The sequence below is a fragment of the Dipodomys ordii genome, unplaced genomic scaffold, assembly GCF_000151885.1.
Source record: "Dipodomys ordii isolate 6190 unplaced genomic scaffold, Dord_2.0 Scaffold21, whole genome shotgun sequence".
In the NCBI taxonomy this organism is placed as follows: domain Eukaryota; kingdom Metazoa; phylum Chordata; class Mammalia; order Rodentia; family Heteromyidae; genus Dipodomys; species Dipodomys ordii.
The window spans coordinates 9,389,858-9,414,452 of record NW_012267237.1 but is presented as its reverse complement, the minus strand read 5'-3'; the positions used below and the strand labels follow the sequence as shown (position 1 = coordinate 9,414,452).

The window sequence follows — 24,595 nt, the reverse complement described above, 5'->3', positions numbered from 1 at the left end:
GCTCTTCAGCTCAAAGCAAGTGCTCTACTGCTTGAACCACAGCGCCACTTCCGGTTTTCTAGTGGTTTATTGGAGATAAGAGTCTCATGGACTTTCTTGCCCGGGCTGGCTTTGAACCATGATCCTCAGATGTCAGCCTCCTGAGTAGCTAGGATTTCAGGCTTGAGCCACCAGCGCCCAGCTATGTTACTTTTGAGAGAGGGTCTCACTATGTATCCTGGCTAGCATTAAACACAAGCTATGTGGGTATAGGATGCTGGTGATTGGGGGTTACACCGAATTAGTTTTGTCTGGTTTCACAAGACAAGCAACTACTCCTAACTGGAAAAAAAAGAAAATGTTTGGAAAGGCTCTAGCCTTTGACCTCCCACAATTTAAATAGCTGTAGTCACAGGCCAACTATGCAGACCCACCTCTTCCACTGTCTCGTCCTGTGGGGTGGCTGCGCTGTCATCCGAGTCCTTCTGTGAGCCGGTGTCGGTACTTTTACGGACTTCTCTGCTCTTCTTGTGCTTGTGGGCAAGCTTCTTCACGTGCCCATCAGCCTTGCCACTGCTGAGCCGCCTCACTGGACTGGTGAGCCACTTGCGCAGAGTGTTGCCAGGCCGCTTGGGGCCAGGTGAGCTCTGGGCTCCAATCATGTGAGGCTGGAGGGAAGCTACGGAGGCAGGTGGACTGGCATCATTACTGGACACGGACAGCGAGTCTAACAGGAAAGACAAAGAGGGAGTTTTACTGAACATGGCACAGGGAGAAAGTCTGTCATTCACTAGACAGACGCTCACTCCTCCTGGAGCTTGATTGTTGGCTTTACCTTTAGGGTAGAAATACTGAGGAAAGGGCTGATGACTGTCTGTCTGTCTGTCTGTCCTGGGTTTGAAGTTTGAACATACAGTCTCACATGCTAGGCAAGTGCTCTCACTTGGAAGGGCCCTCAACGCTTTTTCTGTTCATTTTTTTAGATTAGATCCTATGTGTTAGGTAAATTAAAGAAGGTAGGTTTAGTTAGGTAGCTGGTACAGACAACACTGTGTGGTATTCAGGCAGGAAGAGAAGTTTATTTATGGAACTGCTGCCCCGATGTGCATGGTGGAAGAACACAGGCCAATGTGGGGAGCTGAGGTCCTGCCTGGGTTTCAGTAGGGAAGGGGCGGGGGAGAAGGTAGGGCCAGGTGAGGGAAGGTGTGGCCACACTGGACACATTATGTGTTTGCTAAGGACCTGCACCACGATCCTTCTATCTATACCTCCTGTGTAGCTTATACCTCCTGTGGGCAACCATGCCAAGCTCTACTGGCTGTGATGGGAGGTCTCACTAATTTTTTGCCCAGGTTGACCTAGATCTGTGATTCTCCATGCATGGCCTTCATTCTTACTTTGTGAATGTTTAGGAAATATAAGTTTGCTAGAGATACACTGTCCCCTCAAAAAATAACTCACATTACCAAACCTGAAGACCAGTGTCATTACTGCAGACTTGAAACATAAATTGCTTAAAATACCACAGACATTGGAGGATTATATTTTGAACATAATTTCCACCTATCTTCTTTTTGTGTGTTTTTAAAATTTATTATCTTTCAGTAGATGTATAACGGAGTCACCATACAACAAAGCAGTTTATGAATACAATGCATCTTAGTTAATGTCACCCCTTTGAGTGTTTTCATCCCTCCCTCTCAAACCCCCTTCCTTTCACTTTTCTCAATTTTGTACAATGTGTATTGATTTTTTTTTTTTTTTGGTGCTAGTCCTGGAGCTTGCACTTAGGGCTTAGGCACTGCCCCTGAACTTCTTTTGCTCAAGGCTAGCACTTTATCTCTTGAACCACAGCGCCACTTTCAGCTTTTTCGTTTATATGGTACTGAGGAAAAGAACCCACAGCTTCATGCATGTTAGACAAGCACTTTACCACTAAGCCACATTACCAGCCTTTCTTTTACCCTCCTTCCCCTTGATCCCACCACACCCCTTTCAAGTATGCGTTTCCTAATGTTATTTTGTTGATCATGGGTCTTGAAGTCTGGGCCTGGGTACTATCCCTCAGCTCTTCAGCTCAAGGTAAGCACTCTATCAGGTGAGCCACAGCACCACTTCCAGTTTTATGGTGGTTAATTGGAGATAAGAGTCTCACAGACTTTCCTGCCCATGCTGGCTTTGAACTGAGATCCTTAGATCTCAGCCTTCTGAGTAGCTAGAATTAACAGGTGTGAGCCACCAATGCCCAGCTTATTTTGTTGACCTTTGACAATACCAAACTTCACCCATCTTCCTGATTAACAAAATCATGAAAAAAGATTTTAAAGTTAAAGTTAAAAATGTTTTAGCTATGTAAGTTGACACACATTATAAATTAAACTGTGTAAGTTACAAATAAAAAAACCCTGTCGTTCTTTAGTAAAAACAGTCATTTATCTGTCTACCTGTATATCTGTACACATAGTAAGAAATTTGTCCTGGTCAGACTTTGCTATTTGACACCCATATGGACAGGGCACATGCAGGGTGAAGGAGGTGACAGCACAGGCATAGCTGGTGAGTTTACAGAGCCAGCCCAGATGTACATGTAGCTTCTTCACTAGCAGACTCAGAAAAGTTATCTCACACATTAGGGAAGAAACAGCAATAATGAAAAAAGATGATGCACTTTAAAATCAAAGGAAGAGGAGAAGCCCCTCAAATGAGCCAAAATTCTCTATAGGAAACATATCTAAATCATGGTTTTTATTGGACTCTAAACAACAGAGCCAACCCTCATTTGGTAAGTTTTTAAGAGAAAAAAAATTTTTAGATTGAGCAACAGCAGACACTCAAAGAATTCCTAGGCTGGGCGTCGTTGGCTCATGCATGTAATCCTAGCTACTCAGGAGGCTGAGATCTGAGGATCGAAGTTCAAAGCCAGCCTGGGCAGGAAAGTCCGTGAGACTCTGAGGCCTCTATATACATACATGAATGAACTCCAGACAAGAACACTGTGGTTCGCAGCTGCAGCTTTATTAGCAGCATTATCAGTGCCTTTTAGCCTTGCCTGGGAAAGAAGCCGGTGGTCATAAAAGTTTCAAAACAAAAAGAAATTAGAAACATTTCCTAGCATCTCTATGGATTTAGTCCTCTGTCCTTTGGGAAGCAGGTCAAAGTTATTTCCTGCTCTCCTGGCAGGTCAAGTGTGGGAAGCATGGCCACCCAAACACTCCACCCTAGAGCTAGGAAGGTTCAAGCCATAGATGGATGCCAAGGGGTTTGGCACTGAGAAAGGGAACTGTGAAGGGAATGAGCAGCTTGTTCCCTGAGCTTGGACTTACAAACTCACCTAAGTGGTACTACTTCACTGGAATACCCAGTGCTTAGAGAAAAGCCACTGTGCTAGCAACTATCTCTAAGAACATTTAGCTGACTTTTGAATTTTACTTTGAAATGTGTTTCATTTCAGAAGGCTAAAGATGTGGAGGCAAGAAGTCCTCATCTGTCTCTAAGATTATTCTATCCTGTGTAAATCTGATACAATAATCGTAATTTTGGTGAAGCAAATTTTAAAAAGTCCAACCTATGGTAAAAAGATACATGACACCCCCCCCCCCCATTTCATGGCTGTAATGATCAATTCTTTGTGCTTGTTGACCCACCCTCTTTGGAAAGATATTAAAGTTAAAATTTTATTTTTAGTACAAAAATTCAAACCCATGGAGCCTAACAGTTCTATGCTGGGTTGTGACACAAAACTTTGAAAAGCTTAAAGTATTGAAACTTCAACATTCATGGAAAGACAGTATCTGTTTTCAGTTATATGAAGAACAAACTCGCCCATTAGACCAACTCTCCTGTTGCAAATTCTGAATTGAGCCAGGTGCTCCAGCTGGATGCAAGGGGATCTTTTCTGTAATCCCAGCTAGACAAGGAGGATGGCAATTCCAAACCAGCTTAGGCAGAAAGACCCCTGAGACTCCATATCTAAAATATTCATCAAAATGTATTGGAGACATGACTCAAGTAGTAGATCACCAGTCTTGAAGCAATCAAGTAAGCAAGTTCAAGACTCTGCATGTAATATCTAATAATACTGACAACGATACAAAACACACTATAGGCGGGCATAGGTGACTCACCCCTGTAATCCTAGCTACTCAGGAGGCTGAGATCTGAGGATTGTCGGTTAAAGCCAGCCTGGACAGGAAAGTCCATGAGACTCTTATCTCTACTTAACTAGTGAAAAGCTGGAAGTGGAGCTGTGGCAGAGCACTAGCTTTGAGCATAATAGTTCAGGGACGGCATCCAGGCTCTGAGTTCAAGCCACTGGACCAGCACAAAACAAACAAAAAAACTCCCAAAATACAAACCATGCCCTAATGGCATCTCTAGTGAAGTTAAGCATAAATTCCATGCTGGCATTTATTATTTGCAGTGTCCTTGAGGAGATTTTGAATAGCTGATCTATACACAGTTGTGTTTCCCAGAAGTAAGTCCTGATGGCTATAACAGGCAGAGGGCTGTCAGAATGGGAGTCTGAGTCTACTGCTGAACCTAAGAAGTTCAGGCCCTGTGTGCACCTTTCCCCTAGGCATTGCCTCCTCCTGCCTCTCAGGATCTGATTGTGGACAGCTTTTCTCAACAGCAAAGATAATCCTCATGAGGAGTCCTGTGTCAAAACTCTACATGACCCATGGTTTCCCTTATTTGCAGTAACTAGTATATGTCTGGGACAAGCAGAAAAGGTCAAAAGCTATGTTCATATGACCAGCTACGATGATGTTAAGGGAAATGAACCCCAAGATAGGGACACAAGTGGTTTTTTCCTTCATGCTATTGTTTCTAACATATCTATAATGTACCATGTGATTTTTTTGTCTCTTTGTATGTTCCTCCCACATGGTAACCTCTGTTTTCACTGTATTTGATGTTGGTGCCCTGCATATTGTATATACACTTCTCTAATTTGGGAAGGGGAAGGGAAAAAACAAAATGCTTAAATAGAGATACAGGTTGACCCATTGTAACAATGAGATGCACAAGACACTATGCTGAAAAATGAACTTAACAATTTAGGAGGTGGGGGGAGTGTAGTTGTGGAGGTGGGAGGGAAGCGATGGCAGGGGAAAAACAAAGGAGGAGGTAACAATGCTTGATAGGAAATGTACCTTGCTCATGTAACTGTAACTCCTCTGTACAGTATTTTTACAATAAAAAAGGTACTGAAAAAAACTCTACATGACTAGTTCCCAGCATTTTTGCCTAGCTATCAAGATAAGAAGTTGACCATAATGGTAGACTCTTAGCTTTGTGGGGGTGTTATATCTGGCTTGTTTATAACTAGAGGCTCAACTACTGGTATAAATGATGAATAGGAGATAAATGATGAATAGGGGAGGAAATGAACCAACTATAGCCTGTTTCCATTTCTCCTTTTCTAGCTGACAATTCATGTGAACCACTGGAAGCAAAGATGTCCTGAGTCAGTTAAATATCCTGATTAGTTCTGTGACAAATTATATTATCTAACTGTAGTCAAGTTTGTGAATTATTTACTTCTTGGATGGCAATCGGAGTAGATCAAGACCTTCCTTTTTCAGCCTAATTCTCACTTGCCTGTTACAAGCTACTTTCCTTCTCACAGGCCAGAACTCAGAGGCCAGGCACCACCCTCACCCATCAAACGAGGCATGATTCAGGGCCAGGAAGAGTACTTTGGACCAAGATGACGTGAGCAATATTATGGTAAGTCGATTTGTCTATTCCTGCTTCTTTTCCATTTCAGTTGGTCTCTTTTGCCTTTCCCTCACCAATGATCTTTTTGGAAGAATCTTCCCTCAGCACTGTCTTGTTTGTAGGAATGCCCTCAACTCATGCTATGCCACAATGGAGAATATGCTTCCTTTTGTCAGTTGGGGAGAACTCACTGTTTCTATATGCAAAAGAAGGACTGATGGCCCATGTTACAAAGAATCTTGGCCTGCATCTGAGCCAGAATCTCTCCCTTGACATCTATAACCCCAAGCAGACATGATGACACTTGGTTTTCACATCTCACAGGATTGTTGGGACTAACTAGCTTACTGGGACTGAACTAGCTTTATAAACTGTAATGTGACATTTTTACCAGTATTAGTGGGGCTAAGTAAGGTATCCAGGAATAGGACTTAGAATACTACATTTATGTAATCTATGAATATACTGACAGACAACAAGAATTAGGTTCATAATCATAGGCCTGGCAAGGTGTTCAGAAAACACTGAAAATGGACTAAACAAACTTGATGAGTGACATTCTATTTCTTTTTAAAAAATAAGCTCTCTCTGTTGTTTTTTTTCCCCCCGCTTGAACTCAGGGCCTGAGCAATGACTTTGAGCCTCTCTATGCTCAAGGTTAGCGCTCTACCACTTGAGCCAGCACCACTTCTGGCCTTTTCTACTTGTGTGGTGCTAAGGAATCGAACCCAGGGCCTCAGGCATGCTAGGCAAGCACTCTACCACTGAGCCACCTTCCCAGCCCGTACCTTGTCTCTTATAAGGATGGTAAAGTAAACTTCAAAGTCAAGAAATACTATTGACACAACAGTCACTCAAACAGAAGCTCAAGAGTGATCTGCTTGAAAGTCTAGGAAAACAAACTAAAGTTTATCGCTTTTGATTCTCAGGGCAAAAACCCTCAGATAGATGGCTTCTCTGTGAAGATCAGAGTTCATTCAAAGGCTATGCTAGATTCCTTTTTAAAATGAAGGAAAAAGCTAGAGAAAAAAGAGGAAAAGATAAAGAGGAAAGCAGAGTGCTGACCTCCAGCCCCACACAGAAAAATCTCACCATGAGAGAGCACACAGTGCCAGAATTGCTGGGAGAAGAGCAATCTTTCTATTCCCAGTCTGTAAATCTCAACATCTGTGATTAATAAAAGCACTTTAAAAAAAATTCACAAAAGAGGGGGAAGGGGCCACATCCTGCTAGTTGCAGACTAAGGAGGATCATGTTTCGTTTTAGCTCTCTCCTCATTTTCTCAATAGTAGAATGTCTTAGACTCCCATAAGCCTTCTAGAGTAACACTTAGATTGCTGAGTACCGCAGTAAACTGAATTAAAGACTCTACACCCTGAACTTAAAATGTCTCACCCGAATCTGCATTTCTTTGGTTTTATAGCATCAACAGCACATGCTCCAGGAGGAGATACTTGCCTTGCTTTGTTCATGCTGTGTCTCTGCAGCCTGCAGAGGTTCTGTAATACTTGCTGAGTAGGCAAATAGCAGTAAGGCCATGAGGTGCCTCTGTTACTTGCTGGGTATACTATCTTCAAAGTCAATGACCTTCTTTTGCTTTAGTTTTATTTATTTTTTGATGGGTACAATGGTAGGGATTCATGGGCCTTACCACACTGCTTGGGTGAGGAAGCGAAGAAATATGTATGTGCATGTATATATACATACATATACATGTGTGTGTGTATATATATGGCTTTCATAAATAACACAGATATAAGGCAATAATTACCATTTCGCATAAAACACAAGAAATGGCAAATAGTAAAAGATAAGTAGTGCAAATAGAATAGTGACATGATCTGTCTGAAAGAAAAGCACCCCAGGTTCAGAATGGGAAGAAAGAACAACGGAACTGCAAAGGCCCATTCTTTCTAGATGGCTGGTGTTGCAGGCTTTTTTGTGGTGCCTTGCAACTGCTATGACAGGCATGTTTTACTCACAGCACATGACCCAACACACACACACACACACACACACACAACTGCTAAGACAGGCATGTTTTACTCACAGCACATGACCCAAAACACACACACACACACACACACAACTGCTAAGACAGGCATGTTTTACTCACAGCACATGACCCAAAACACACACACACACACACACACACACACACACACAGCGCGCCCCGGGGACCAATGCTGACAGCCAAGTCATGTCTTGATGAGGCATGGCCACCATGCAGACACTTGCATTCAGTACTGGGAGACTTCCAATAAACATCTGTCTTACATTTCAAATTCTCCTCTGCAGAGTCTCCCAAACTTACTTTTCTTTCCTTGACATATTCCACCATGGAGCCAAATTCCCAACCCCTACCTAGCTAGTTTTAAAAGTTATTCCCATCTTTGTATCCACAGTGGGTATTAAAAATATGACAAATAAAGAATGCATCTTTTGATTAAAAACTCTAATCAGGAAAATTATAACTCAAGAGACAAATTCTCAAGGTAAAAGGCTAATTTCTTATTCTATTTGTAAGGACTTGAAGAAATAAAGATCAGGCATGTGTTCAAGTAAAAGAACCCAAAGACATTTTGGGATAGCTGCTTGTAGTCTGAAACTAATTCCATCAGCCTATCTGAGACCAGCTTGGCAGGGTTCAATGAGGTCCACTTGGCCTGTAACTGTTTTTCAAACTTCTGGCTTACCAATGTAGCAAATTGTTTTCAATCAAGAAGCTCTCTTAATATACCAGGAAGGTAGTATTGTATGCATGGAAATCTAAATTACTTAGGAAGCAAAGAACAAATAAGTTGCTAGTGTATGATTACTAATTAAATTAGCTCAAAGTGAGAGAAAAAACCACTCAGAATTTTAGAGCAAACTCTCTGAGTAAATAGCTATCATCTTTACCATCCTCAAGGCAGATTTTAATTCTCTAGTTTTGGTATCAAAGTAATTTTCTTACAATGCAGAAAGCAAGCAAGCAAGCAAGTGAGCCACACTGTCCCAGATATCCTTTCCATCACATTAAATGTCTATCAATCAGATATTCTTCCAGAGGTGTATTTTCAGGGGACCACATTTTGTCTTCATTTTGCAGAGTAATTATGACCATTGCCTCACAGTCCACAATTTTAATTTAAGATCATGAAGTGTAAGACAAAACTGGGTAGTCAGTGATATGCTCACGTTTTTGGTGGTGAAGGACACAGAAGGATTTCTATAGTACTTTTCCAAATTAAAATCGATAGTCTACTTCTAAGTATCTGAGAACTTTTCATGATTGACTCTCATTTTCTTGCTCCAGTCCTCTTATTCTCACTGTGTTCAGGAATACTTTTTCCTTGAGACTAGCAACTCCTAACTTTCCCCTCAGCAATAGAGCCTATTAGGGTGGAAGTACCAGGCTGGGACACCAATGCTGTGTGTCCACTGAAGTCTTTGTCTCTCCACACACACAAGGGTCTTGGACTTCACTCTGGGCTTTGCATGTTATGCTGATGTTATTTCAGCACAGGAAACTATTTTTCAAAAGCCAGAGCTGCGAGAAGTCACTGAGCACAAATATGGAGAATGGTAATAACTGAAAAATGTGACAAAAGAATGTGAAACATAAACTTTACATACTTTACAGTTTGGTGCAGAGAAGGTCCGTAATGCAAAAAGAATTGCGAGCTTTATATCTGATGTCAAATATGAATAAACACAGGAAAGACAAAGGAGAAAAATGGATGCCCTAACATTAAAAAAAAAAAAGTAATCCGTAGATTCAACCAAAGGCCCAGCACAGTATTGCCATGGCTCATGCTGTAATGAGGACCATATGGTCTCTGGTGCCTGAGAAAATGTACATAAATGACCACTGTATCCACTGTTCCCTGGCAGCCCCTCCTATACACTCACACGGAAGAAGTTACCACCATCCACCCCTGGAGTAAATCCTGAACACCATAATGCCATATGGCTACCAGCATCAACGAAAACCAACTAACCAACTCTGTGAGAAGCAACTGTTGTAACTTTTTCTTTGTGAAGTCTTAGAGTGAGGCATGTGCCTGAGCACTTACATACATATACTCATATACACAGACACACACACCTCCCTTGGTGCTCTAGTCTTAGGTGAACCAGCAGACTATGGCCTGCTCATTAACCCATCAAATACTCATCAACACAACTCCTCAAAGAGCTACACGACTGAGGCTTGGCTTGGAGGGACTACCCATTCACCCAACAGTGACCATGTCGCATGTGCACATATGCTCTGAGGACTCCCAGAGACTCTGTAATGTTGTTTATTTTCTGTGTACAGAAGCACCAGAGAATATGCCTGTGCCCACAAATATAACACACTGAACATCACTGTTCCTCTCAGACTTATTCCTGAGAGTGAATTCTGTCAGTATTTCTAGTCTGGAAGCCATTTCAGTTAAAATGTCTTTCTGTTGTATTCCTCACTAAATTTTTTTTTTGGAGGGTCCGGTCGTGGGGCCTGAATTCTGGGCCTGGGCGCTGTCCCTCAGCTCTTCAGCTCAAGGCTAGCACTCTACCACTTGAGCCACAGTGCCACTTCCGGCTTTTTTCTTTTTGCTTATGTGGTGCTAAGGAATTGAACCCAGGGCCTCATGCATGCAAGGCAAGTGCTCTACCACTGAACTACCTTCCCAGCCCTCCTCACTAAATATTTTAATAGAGAAATGAAGAAAATGAAACAGATGGCATAATCCTTAGGCTACTCAGATGAACGGGATCTCACATACTACCAAACAGAAATTCTAAAACACTTCAGGGATGTAACAATGAAGACTCATTATGGATAGTGGATAATGGAAATGATGGATAGCCTGGACTGATGTAAGAAATTCAATCTACTGAATGGATGGGGTAGGAATCCTCAGTTACAAAATAATCAACAGTATAGTCAGGATGTTGGCTTCCAAGAAAATGAGCTTGGTCACTGCTAGGCCTTGTGGCTGGAACAGGCACCTATAGTGACAAGAGACCAAGATAATACCAACTGGTGCCTCTCAGGACCTTCTGGATTACCCCCTAACAAAGGCAGAAGCAGAAGCAGAAGACTGAGTCCAACACCCTCCTAGTAGCATCTGGCCTGCCAGTCTCTCTTCCATTTCCTTCTAGAGATGAGACAGAGAATTAGGCAGCCCGGGGTGACTGCTTGCCTGGAAAATTTCCAAATAATTTTCAAAATCACACTGTTATGAAAAAACCAACCAGTAAAAGTTTTGTTTTGTTTTGCTGGTCCTAAGGCCTGAACTCAGGGCCTGGGCACTGCTGCTGAGCCTCTTTGTGCTCAAGGTTAGTGTTCTACCACTTGAGCCACAGTGTCACTTCCAGCTTTTTTGAGTAGTTTATTGGAGGTAAGAGTCTCAGGTTTCATTATTTCTTTCATGCGATTGTTCCTAACATATTTATAAGATGATTTTCTTTGTTGCTTTGTATGTCCCTCCGCCATGGTATAACCCTTGCTTTCACTGTACTCGATGTTGGTATAATTTGTGGAGGGGAAGGGGAAAAACAAATCGTTTAAATTGAGATACAGGTGGACCCCATTGCAACAATGAGATGTACAAGTCCTTATGTCGAAAAATAAACTTTACAATTTTGCCTGGGGTGGGAGATGGGAAGGGATGGGAAGGGGAAACAAAGGAGGAGGCAACAATGCTTGATAAGAAATGTACTCATTATCTTGCCCATGTAATTGCAACCCCTCTATACGGTATTTTCACAATAATAATAATAAAAAAAAGAGTTTCATGGGGACTTTTCTACCCCAGCTGGCTTCGAATGGCGATCCTCAGATCTCAGCCCCCTGAGTAGCAAGGATTACAAGTGTGAGCCACCAGCACCCAGCTAAGTTGTTTGATTTTTTAAACTCCATGTTTATGTTGGAGCTTTTACTACAAGCCTGCTCTACCATGGACAAATACTGACTTTATTTGAAGAGTTTCTAGTCCATATTTGTTTTGTAAGGACAGGGCCATTTTCAGAGCTTTTTATGTGAGTTAAACCCCTCATACATATGTATGTGTGTGTGTGTGTGTGTGTGTGTGTGTTTGTGTATACATATAGATTTTTTTTTTGGGGGGGAGAACAGCAGGCTTTCTTTTCTGCAAACTGGAGTCTGAGCTGTCACAAAGGTGGGAAAATCCCCAAGTAACTATTGTGCCAGTGATAAATGGTAGGGGATTTGGACTCCTTCCTAACTTCTATGCAAAGACAAAAGCAGATGTTTCAAGATAGCCTTGCTGGATCAAAGAAAAACCTGGAAATACACGCACAAATCTTACAAGCCCAGGACACTTGTGGCTGACAACTTTCTGCCACGCATTCTTACCCTGGCCACAAACTCTTCATGTGCCATTTACATGACTATTTGTGTTGGTGGGGTGGGTGAAGGATGAAAGGAAGTTTTCATATAAGCCCTCACTAGCCAGCAAGTGACTCACTGCCTACATGAAGTCTAGTGGGGTACTGTTCTTGAGAATACATCTCAGCCTGACTCTGCCAAGAACAGAGGCTTAGGGACCACCCTCTCCCCTTCCTACTACCTAAAGTGAACAACAGAAGCCCAGGAGTAGGGCTGCTCTAGAGGACTGTGGACCACTTCTTCAGAAGTCTGCAAGGGAGGTAGTTATGTGGAGTCCTATATCCACACAGGCAATGAATGACATCCTGGAGGGCAAGACCCTGCAGTGCCAGTCAGTGCTTTGGTCTGTTTAAATGCTCTTAAACTAGGAGTTCTTTTAAATTTTCCTTTACTCATTTGCTGTTTTCATTTTTTATTTCCATAATTGCAATTTCCCTTATTTCCAAAGAGTCAAATGGCTGTTCTTTCCACACAATTACTTAAGATTATTGCTACTTAAAAAGAGGGTATTAAAAAAAATCAGTGTGCTAATTAGATTACTCAGCATTAACTGTTTGTTGACTTAGGGATAGGTAAGGAGGTTCTCTGTTATAAAAGAGTAAGTTCTTGGACAGAGCCTCATGGCTATAAGTCTATAATTTCTTCAGGAGGCTGAGATTTGAGGATCCCAGTTTGAAGACACCATGGTAGAAAAATCCAATTAGGCACAAAAATGCTAGAAGTAGTTGAATGTCAGCTTGGAGTAAAAAAAAAAAAAAAAAAGCTAAGCAAAAATACAAGTTCCCCCTTTTTGTTCAAAAGGGTTCTTGATACTTAAATTTTGTTTGGGAAGTTATTCACAAGTCAATACAGTATTTCTTACAGTTCTGAATAGGCAATCATATATTATGGGGACAAAAAATTAATTTTGGAGGCAACAGGCAGTCATATGGTGCTCTTACACCATTCTAAGGTCTGATTTTGCCTCTAGAGAGTCCAACACTGTTAACTATGAATGTTAAACTTATGGGTACAATCCTTCCTGATATTCAACACAAACTATTTGCTAAAAGATCTAGTCTTACTTGAAGAAAGCTTAAATTTGGGGCTGTAGTCTCCACAATTAATATAGTTTTAGCTACTATCCAGTTATTAATGTTGAAAAACCAAATAAGTTAGAGGAAACCAATAACGCTTTTTTGGGGGGCAATTTGTATATTTTCTTAAAGTTGAAAAAACAACTTTAAATGAAACATCCCCCACTACGAAATGGTTTGAAAGCTCATTCTACACTTAAAGGTTTATACCACATTGATTTATCTTAGTTGTGACAGATTTCTTTTCATTCATATATAAATTTTTATTATTACTATTTTAAAATTAAGTCCGGATTCAGAACATCAGCATGGAAAAAGTTTTACTGCCTTAAAAGTATGAATTGCATAAAGACACACAAAACCAGAACATGCAAACTTATAAATGTCACGTAACAAATACGCTCATTTTTATAGAGCATTAAGGAAACAATCTGGCTCTGGAATGCCGGTAATCGGCCTGCCAGACACAGCACTGTCCACCTTTCCACAGGGCAGGTTGGCTAGTGTCGGTCTCCAGGGATGGAATCTAAGTTCAGAAAGGGTTACAGCTGTGTAGAATGAGGAAGCAGACTATTTCCCCCAAACCACAAAGCCAGTACCTAATACATTATATTGTAGAGTTCTTGGTTATTACAAAAACAAAGGAAGAAACAAATGTGTTAGGAATCCCTTTTACAACTGTATTTTAGTAATACTCTTACAAAAGTATGATGTTCCTCTAAATAAAGCTAATAAAGCTGTGTGTGTAGTGTATGGGGGGGGAGGGGGAGACGGCATCATCAGCTAAGCACTGATTAGGAGGAAAAGCCCAGTGTGGTTGGCACTCACACATCACAGTCCACTCCACTCCCAAACACACAAAAGGTGAGAGTTGCAATCCTAACTTTACCTACTTTGATTTTATGACATGTTGTTCTCTGACCCCACTATAAACTGCATGATATTTACTGTTGGTTTTTAAACCAACATTTTATAATATCTTGAAGACTTCTTCCACTTTGGTGGGATATCACACATCAAACAAAATAAAAATCCAAAGAAAAAAAAGAAGACAGGGGTAGAGTGCCTGCCTTTGGAGGGAGTAGAAGAACTCTGCCTACAGGAAGCTCAGAAGCTCCGGTGCCTTAGGCCTAGGCAGCTTTCTAAGAATGCATATAATATCAGTTCTTTCCTGCTCATCTGTTGTTCAAACCACTCAACTAGTAAGAAGGAAGGAAGCAAGGGAGACCTGGAGTTGTTCCAGGAAGAAACAGTTGTTCCAGGCTGGGTAACAAAAGGAATGAAAAGAACGCCTCTGCTTGGAACACCAATTAATACCCGATCCTGTCCTTGGCTTTCATTAACGCCAATGTGATAAAATGGCACGCCACTGACAGGGAGGCAAGCCCCCACAGGAAGTAACCCAACAGCCACTGAGTAGGAGTGAGGTGGAGAATGACTGTGGCAGGCACTGTAGGCTGCCTTTCTTTTCAGCTACAGAGAAACAAGGGAAAAAGCATTCAATGTTTAGTTCTGAAGTTATCATTAGCACAGCAGATTCCTGTTTTGCCACTAGTCTTTTATTCAACCTCACCAAACCTCAGGGTCCTTGGGCCATTTCTTAAAATAGAGCCCATCAGCTTTGCAAAGAAAAGGAAAACTGCCTTAGGACTTTATTAATAAACTTAAGTCTTCAAAGTCTTTCAATATGTCTTAAATGTAAGACTAGCCAATGATGATAGGTATCAATCTATTTTCACTACAGGAGAAATTATTAATTTAACAAGATGCAGTAACAGTAGCTTTTATTTTGACCAAGGATCTGAGAGAATAGCCAAGGATATAACTAAAATGATTTCTTATGACCAAATATTAAAGGTATCAATAAAAGGGAGATTTTTGTTTTGGTGTTGGTATTGGGGCTTGACTCAGGGCCTGGGTACTGACTGAGTTTTTCTTGCTCAAGGTTAGTGTCTACCACTTGAGCCACAGCTTTACTTCTGGCTTTTTGGTGGTTAATTAGTGATAAGAGTCTCATCAACTTTCCTGCCTGGACTGGCTATGAATGCAATCCTCAGATCTCAGCATCCTGAGTAGCTAGGACTATAGGTATTAGCCACCAGCACCAGAAAGGGAGATCAACTTAAATATGAAAAGACTAGAAGAAAATGTGCTGAAGTATTTCCTACTCTGTGGCTCCATACCTTTGAAATTTCTAGTTGTATTATAGTTACTCTATTCAGTTTTAGAGAAACTAGTAAGTATGAGATACTTTGTTCACATCTGTGTGATTTTACGTGAGGAAAAAGTGACAGAAGCATCTGGACAATGGCTGCCTGGCCCCCAGCCCCACCGCTGGTGGACAGGAATAGGAAATGGAGGATGTCTCTCTGGACAAATTCCATAGCTCATTACCCCAGACTCCCTGAAGAATCCTTGTATTTATAAACTTGCTCACTCACCCCAGAGGCTAACTTTGAGCACCTGGAGGAAATCCTTCAGAATAAAAATCATAAATTTGTGTTCCCTATGAAACCTAACTAAAAAGATATACTTTACCAAAAAGAGATTGCAGCTCACTAGCAAGATGCTTGCTAGTCTAGAGAGAGAACAGAATTCCAGAACTAGGACAAGTCTTTTTCTCCAGGGCTTCTCCCTGGGGACCAGTGGTTTTCTGGAGCTCTTTAAGGTTGCACTTCAACTCTTCAAAAGTGAGGGAAAAAATTAAAAAGGTTTCCCCCAACTTCCCAAAGTGGGGGGAAAAAATCGGTCAGTAAGACTAACAGTTTTATCCAAGGTCACATGGGTGGGGTTGCACAAAACAAACCAAGTTCAGGCTTCTACAGAAACGTACTCTTCCCTCTATACAATAATGCACAAATACCTTAAGATCCGCTCATGTAGGGATACTGAAAGGGCAAAAAAGACTTGTGTGAAACAAAAGTTACTATGCAAACACCTCCTGATTGCTGTTGGAACTCTGCCGAGTTCACAATCCTGTGAGAGTTCACTGTGGAGAAATATAATTAACATAAAATGATTTTAAAAACTATTGTTTGTAAAAATAAAAATAAAAATGCTTTGCTAGTTTTATGAACAGAAATCTGAAGGGTATTAAAACATTATGTTCATAGAAACAAATTCAATAGTCAACACTTCCTTAATAAGAAACCTTGAATCAAAGACAATTTTGTTTTTCTCTGGCATTCTATAAATGTACACAGAGGTGAGCAGTGCCACTTCCCTTTCAGATCCTGAAATGCATATTTTCTGTTCTCCTCTTTGCTTTGACAAGCCCTGTTCTACAGTGAGTCCCTCTGCTCCAAGTGATGCTTCTTTTCTATCAAGCTCACAAGAACTAGGAGAGTCCCAGGAAGTCTCACCAGCTCCGTGCCTCTATGTATCTACCATCCACCTCTCAAGTCGAACAGGAGGCAGAAATTAAATATAAATCAGGCCAGGATAAAATTCTGGCAGAAACCCATTTTGTTGGTTCTAGGCTAGACAGACATTACAGTCACTGATAAAAGCTGGCTGCTTCTGGGGTGGCACTCACAGGGTTCTGCGAGGATCTGCACACCTAATTCTTCTCCCACCTTGGTTCTTCAGTATCTTCCTGTCTTTTCCATCAAGCAGGACTTGTTTCCCTTTAAGGAAGGAATACCATTTTCCTTTCTTTTCTCTAGCTGTATGTACAAAACCAGAACGAACCTAGCACAAGTATTCTTTGATGTTGAGAGACCTGTGTTGCATCTCACTTCATTTTACCTTACATTGCTGCAATTCTTATGAGAAAGAGCCAGGGAATCGAGGCATCTATGTCAGAATATTTCTCAAATCTGAAAAACCCCACATAAAATTAAACATGAACCAGACATAAAATCAACTAAAAGACATACAGACTATCTGAAAAATATCTTAAGTGTTTCCTGATAGTTTGATAATTACCAGAACAAAAAAAATATAAATATAACCACTTTCCTCTAACATTAAAAAAAACTTAATAACATTCCTTCATAGGATTTCTGAAGAGATTAAAACACTGCTAAGATTCAAGTTCCCTCCACAGGGGGAAAAAAGCAGCTAAGATGCATTTACCCTTTTATCGAAAGTCTGCTCACTAACAGACAATCAAAAGCAGTACCCATTATTTAAAACGCCTTGCATGGAATGGCTCAACAGAGCACTGCCTTAGTTTCTCATCATGCTCTCAGGGTCCCCCACCAACATAGCCCCTCAACACCATGGAACACATTTCATTCAGTTCTAGAGGAGGTAGCATTTCTGTTTCAGTCACTTGAGCAGCCACCCGAAAGAAAACAGGCAGAGAAAGAAGTTCAGGCAGAGTACCAAGAAAACTGTGTACCTAGGTCGAGGATCCAGTACTTGCAGGTGCCTGGCTGCCCGCCACTGCAGTAGGCTGTGCCGACGGAGGAGAGTGAGTCCAGCGTGTCAACTGGTTTAGTTCCGTTTGGCATGGCGAACCTCCGGAGAGCTGACTTGAGGCTAACGGTCCAAAGCCCCAGCCCTACCTCTGCCTATAGATAGTCAAAGCAACACGCTCGGCAGCCAAATCTGAGAGCAGTTCAACAGACACTCAGATGCAGATGTGGAACAGAAATAGGCCTGCTGAAGGGGAGTAGGCTGCTCTGACAATGCCAGCCCATGGCCAGACGGTGTGCAGTGTCTCTCCTCTGCTTGCTGAGCACTGCCTTACAGTTGGGCTCACATGTGGGACTATCCAGATCTAGGAGATTACATCTACCACAATGACTCTAATTGGAGCTCAAGAAAATTCTTCAGGCACTCTGGAAACCAGATGTCTCTCCTCCCCTGCACTAGCCAGCACTGCAATTTCCTTACTCAGTGAAATGTAAAGTGACAGATGCCCTCCCTGCGCCAGGCTTTCTGGCCAGCTTCACTGACTTGGGCTTTGTGTACATCTGGAGGGAGGTTCTCTCTGAGACACACAATAAACAGCACCTCCCGATGTGACTTGATAAAAAAGAGATGTAATGGGGTCTGAGAGCCAACTGATTACATCACTATGCTGCAATGCCGCTTCTTACTTATTAAAAGCATATCTTCATTCTTTCTTCCAGGAAGCAGTCATATAAGTGAAATTAAATATCCTTATGTTATTTTTAAAGGCACATTTAGTAAAGTGTATCTTAAAAAGCTCATTCTTGTCTTCTTTGGAAACTAGATATTTTCCTTCACCTTTACAAATTCATACTGCCATTTGAAAGTTTCCACATGTTTTCTCCCTTGTCTCACACAGCAGTGGTTGTGAGGGAGAAGATTCACGGTATAAGAACCACAAAGTTGAAATTTTCACTTCATGGCAAATCTGTGGCCTTCTTGTCCCTTGTGAAGTCACTCAGTATTTGCAGTGCTCTCTAAACCAGAGCTCACAGACTCGTCCCTACTCTGGAATCACCTGGAAGATTCTCAACACTCACGTCTGTTAAACCTAAACCTTTACTGTGTTCTTTTACTGCTTTAAAAACAATGTTGTCTTTTTTATTTCCCCAGTTACCATAACCTTCTGACATTTGTTGCAAAGTAGTTTTGAAGATTCTCAAAGGAAAAAGAATATGAAAGTATTCTAGTTTCTTTCTGAGCACAAAACATCTAGCACTGTTAAAAACCAAAACCAAAACCAAAAAACATGCCCCATATCCATGGCACCCAAAGAAAATTGTTTCAGATACTGGAGAGATTCTCTAACATATAGTGCCACAAAGTGAGACTTGGCATTTATGGCCCATAATAGGTCTCATGTTCTTAAAAGACCAAAAGCAAAGCACAGGGTTGTTTTTCCTTACAAACAGCCCTGTAATAGATCCAGAGGGCATACTTAAGCTGGGACTAAGCAAGAGGTAGAATTCTGCACAGAACACATTTTATGGAAGGAAATGTTATAACCAAATAAATATCATGTTTTGTTGGTTAAAAAAATACTGAAATTATGACCTACAGAAAATCAATTTAATTGGCATTCCAAAGCTTTATTACCTTTATTAAATAGTTTACTTGGTCTCTTTCTACAAATGCAGACTGCCAAGCAAGGGCTATTACTTAAAAAATAGAAAACGAGCTGTCAAGAAAATGAAGTACTTATGAGAAATATAAGCTCTCTGTGAAAGAGGAAAGGGCTGAGGCTTAAAAATGAGTCTAGTGATTTTGTCTAAAGATGTATGGGAAATTTCCCCAGTGGCAGATCTCTAAATTTCAAGCTCACATCTGTCAGAAAGCTGCAGCACAGCAGGATAAGCAGGACAGGAAGGAGGGAGCTTTCTTATCCCATCTTCCTTCTGTCCTCAGAAGTGTGGGCTTCAGAATGTTTCAGGGCATTTACATGTATGCAGTATGAGAACATAAAATAGATCCAGGTAAGATACCGCTGATCCTACTTTGAATGACAGAAATGCTAACCAGCATCCGCCCCCCCCCTTTTTTGTAGTATTCAGATTTAGACTCACAGCCTTATAGTTAGTAGGCAGTACTCTAGCACTTATGCCATGTGCCCAGTTCTTTTTGCTGTAGTTATTTGTCAAATAGGGTCTCATATGTTTGTGTCAGGCTGATTTGAGCATAGCTAAGATGACAGGTATGTGTAACCATGTTTACCTTTTATTGGGTGAGATAGGATTGTCTGAATGTTTTGCCTAGAGTAAACTTGAACTGCCATCTTCCTGATCTCCACATCCAAAGCAGCTATGATTACAGGCATTAACTATGATTATAGGAATGAACTACCAAGACCGGTCTCCAAGGCTTATTTCTACTTTATTCAGGTTTGTATATGACCAGGATTCTCAAAGTCTAAAAGGTTCATACCAGGACCCAAAAGTTACTGCCTAAAAAAAAATACATACATATATATATATATGTGTGTGTGTATGTATGTATGTATGTATATAAAAAAAGTTAATGCCTTCTGCAGATGGTTGGAAGAAAAGTGAAAGAAACCAGGGCTGTGGGGGATGGGATCATAAGTGAACATGATGTTGAGTTCAATTTCATTCTATGTGTTCATTCTATGCAGTGTGAGAACATTATCAAGTTAGGAAATGACAACAATAGTCTAGATATCAGATGACCAGGTCCTTAAAAAGACATGCAAGTGTGAAGAACTGACTAAACAAGGTGAATACAAGATAAACATGCTGGCAGAATAGGAGTTGTGTAATGTAGAAGTTAGGAAGTAGACTTTGTGAAGGAAAATTTATATTTTTATATTTTTGACATTTTAATTTTATGGCTAGGCATGTAATTTAAAATGTCACAAAGAAAATAGAAGGTTTACTGTCTAAGATAATGCTTAAGGGACATAATGATTGTTTATGAGGAACAAATGCTGGGAAGAAACAAACAAGTGATATACAATGATTTGACTTAACAATTTTTTCTTACTTTATAATAGTGTGAAAGCATATCCTGTATAGTCTTTCATTTTTTGCTCAGCATTCAATAAGTTATATGAGATATGCAATATTTGATTACAAAACAACTATTTACTCTGTTGTAGGATGAAGGGAGTGTTCTGAGAACATTTACTATAGTGAAACTGTGTTCAAAAGGTCAGATGCACTTTCAACTTACAATCTTTTCACTTTGCAATGGGATGTCATTGTGATAGCTTTACTGGTTACTGGGACATAAAGTCATCATGAATTGAAACAAATGTATATTGTAAAAGATTGAGGGGCCTGGGATGTAGCTAAGAGTAGAGTACTTGCCTAGCATGTGCAAATTCTAACCTGAATACCTATTGCTGGAGGAAAAAGAAAAGAACACTGAGTTTTGACTCTTGGAGTCATACTGATAGTCCATATAACTCCAAAGTAAGTAAAACCAAGACAGAGTTATAGTTAAATAGTCTTTCTCCAAATTCATATGCTAACTTCTCACCTCCATTGTCTCAAAATATGATCGACTTTGAAAGCACAGTCTTTAAAGAGGTCATTAAGTTAAGATGAAGTCAAGATGAATACTAATCCAATATTACTGATGTCTTCATAAGAATAGGTTAGAACATGTGAGGTCAGAAAATAATAGTGCAAAAGTCAGTGACAAGCCTAAAAAGAAACCAACCCCACCATTACCTTGATCTCTGACTTTTAACTGTAAGAAAATAAATTTGTATAATTTAAATCAGGCAGTGTGTGGTACTTTGTTATGGCACTCCCAGCAAACTAACAAGCCAGGTGAGTGAGTGTATATATGTGCTCAAAATGGAATATATAAACACAGTAACAAATGAACTAGCCAAGGAGCATAATCACACTGAAGCAGAGAGGGAAGAAACTAACCAAACAAATTTCTGAGAACACACGCTGATTATATTGTAAAACAAACACAAAAAGAGTTTTGTTTCTTACAGGAGCAGTTCTGAAATTACTAGTGGGAATAAGTGGAGGTGAGTCTTTTAAAGTTTTTATTTAATTTTTTTTATTTTTATGACTACTATTCTCACAATTGGGAGAAAAAAGAACTTTTAGCCTAGGATTTAACGAATAAGTTCATTTAGATGAGACCAGGTTTCCTATTGTCAAGAAAGGTTACAAATAAGGAAAGGAGGAAGGGTGGAATGAACCCTTTACTGGGGGATTACAGTTGAAGGTTTTAATCTGGTATGAATAGAGAGAATAGGGAGCGGGGAAAAGAAAACATAGCATCACTCTTGATTATATATTCCCAGGCTGACACCACCTATACATTTGCTGAGAGGGCCTAAAGTCAGAGGCACCAGATAGCCTTCAGCATTTAGATCTTACGTTTCATATTTATAAGATGATTTCTTTGTTGCTTTGTATGTCCCTCCCCCATGGTATAACCCCTGTTTTCACTGTATTTGATGTTGGTATAACTTGTGGAGGGGAAGGGAAAAAACAAATCGTTTAAATAGGGATACAGGTGGACCCATTGCAGCAATGAGATGTACAGACGTTATGTCGAAAAACGAACTTTACAACTTTGGCGTGCAGGGGTGGTGGTGGGGGGAGGGAGATGGGAAGGGATGAGAAGGGGAAACAGAGGAGGAGGCAACAATGTTTGATAAGAAATTTACTCATTACCTTGTCCATGTAATTGTAACCCCTCTGTATGGTATTTTCACAATAAAAAAAAAAAAAGGAAAAAAGAATAGGTATTTGAAGTAGAGGACAAAGGGAGTCTGGCACGTAGGTGGAATTCATAGGGCACAAGGCATGGGAGAAATAAGAAAGACTTTAAGAACAAAAGAATCCAGAAACTTGCACAGTGACCTGAGTATGCGTCTCAGAGACCCCCTCGGGCAGAGGGATGACTGTATGCACCGGAGTGGCATTACAGCTACTGATGTACTCTAGGAAAGTCTGTTGACAAAGATGGATTCAGGTCCACAGAGAAGGCCAGGCACACACTGGAAACGGGTAACAGCACCAGCCACCAGCAAAGTGGTCCAGTGGCAGATGCTCTGGTGTTGAGAGACCTCAGGCAGATGGGGAGAGCACCCAGGAGGAAGCCGGATGACCACATGGAGCCTCTGGGAGTTGGTTGGTGAGGGGGTTGTGATGGGGGCAGCCCCTCCCCCGGGTGACAGAAGCAGGTAACCCCATCCAGGAACCTTGCGATCCCTGTAAGGCAGATAGGAACGTTTCCTTCTCTCCCTTTATCAACTTTATTTTATATTTCTTGTGTATATAAATATTTCAATAATGCAGTAAAATGTTGGGAGAACAGAACAAATATAATGTTGGGAAAGCAGAATAAATATACACACATAAAGTGTATTCATTTAAAAAAAAACAACCCTTCTGCAGTAAGAGGACTCTCAAAGGGCTTCTTGAGGAAATGGATGATTTCAGGATTGTAGCAGCAAAAAGATGAGCTGAGGACATCTAACAGCAGAAAATTAGGGAGCAATTCACTTAAGGGAGTACATGCAGTAATAGTTAACAGTGAAAAGCTACAGAAGGAACTCTTGGTGGCCAAGCTGGGACAATTTGGATGGGGGGGTGAGGGGCAAGAAATGGAAGTGTTACTTCTCTATACATTTATGGGGCAAAAGCAGGTGCAAAGTAGCAATAGCCAATCCAATCCTTGTAAAATTAACAATATTTCTATTTAGACTGCTTGAAAGCAAACTCTTATGTTCACAGTCAAAATTAATACCAAAAACCATTTTGTAAAATTTCTACTATAATATTTATTCCTCAAATACTTAAGGTTAGGACTGCAATATTAGTCTATCTGTGAAATTATAAGACATGTCATTTTTGTTAAAAGATGTCATATCTCAAAACAAAAGTACTTAAATGGATCAGTTTACAAAGGTGCTTTTAAAATGAAGACTAGAAATGTACTGAAAGCCAAAATTAGGATGAACCAAAGAATCTGATATCTTTATGGTATTATTTAGAGCATGCTATTTGAAGAGAAAGCATATACTCTTAATTAGGTAGTGATGAGCTACACAAAACACCAGGTAATTCTGACATTAGAGCATGAGTAGCATACGTATCAGGAATTACCATTATCTTTTAAACATTATATTAATGTTTCCTTGAGACTTGAAGACATTATCAATAATACCATTTCAGTTTGGCATTCTGTTTTCAAGTCGGCCATCAAACTCTACTTCTAAGGAGCATACTGTCCTGCAACTGAGGGCCTGCAGCCCTGAGATGCAGGACCACTGCTCCTTCGCCACCTCCACAGTCCGCCCTCCTCTTCTCCCCTGTGCATTTCCGCTCTGCACAATATGCCTACAGAGCTGGACTCAAGCACAGCTGCGGCCCCACGATGGAGCCTCTCAGGTTCCACGTACAAAGATACTCCTGTTCTGAGGAAGTCTGCTCTGGTTTCTTTACCCCACAGATAATACCTCCTGTTCTGGAGGGCCTGGGATGATGAAACCCTTGCTTCTTAGGGCTCCATTCAGCACATGAGTTCCTGCTACTTTCGAGCAGTTGTCAACCCACAAAAGCACCTTTATCAAGGCATTCAAACACTTCATTTGGGTGCCAAAAATCGGATAGGCCCCTTTTCATTGCTTTATTTACTTTCTTTTCACAAACTATGTGATTTTTTTTCTTTCTTTAACAAACACTCAAATGCCCTTTTCTCCCATTTAACTTTAAGCCACTATGTGACATTCTCTGTTTGCATCAGCATTGTGCATTATTTGCAGAACCGCAATCTGAGAGGATAACCACCCAAATAGTGTTCTCTAAAAAAACAAACACAAAAACAAACTATAGAGCAAATTAGAGCACCTAAGCCACCCCTGGCTAGCCAACATGTGCTTCTGATGTCCCAGTTTTCTATGTTCAACTTCAGAGAGGGGGAGATGTAGGTCATCCATTCATGGGGGACAACATGGGGACCTGACAGGAAGTTTAATTCTTACATCATTCAAGGAGGAGACCAAGTAGCTGTTTTTGGTTCTGGGAATAGGGGCAGAAAAGCTGTG

General features: G+C 40.8%; 1 protein-coding gene across 1 annotated transcript in view; it reads right to left on the bottom strand.

Annotated features, from left to right (window-relative positions):
• Trio (trio Rho guanine nucleotide exchange factor) overlaps nt 1-24,595 on the bottom strand; it is a 225,379-nt gene that overhangs the window by 51,028 nt on the left and 149,756 nt on the right. The window contains exon 34 of the mRNA XM_013013843.1: nt 414-706. Coding sequence (XP_012869297.1) covers nt 414-706 — 293 coding nt within the window. The remainder of the gene's footprint in view (nt 1-413; nt 707-24,595) is intronic.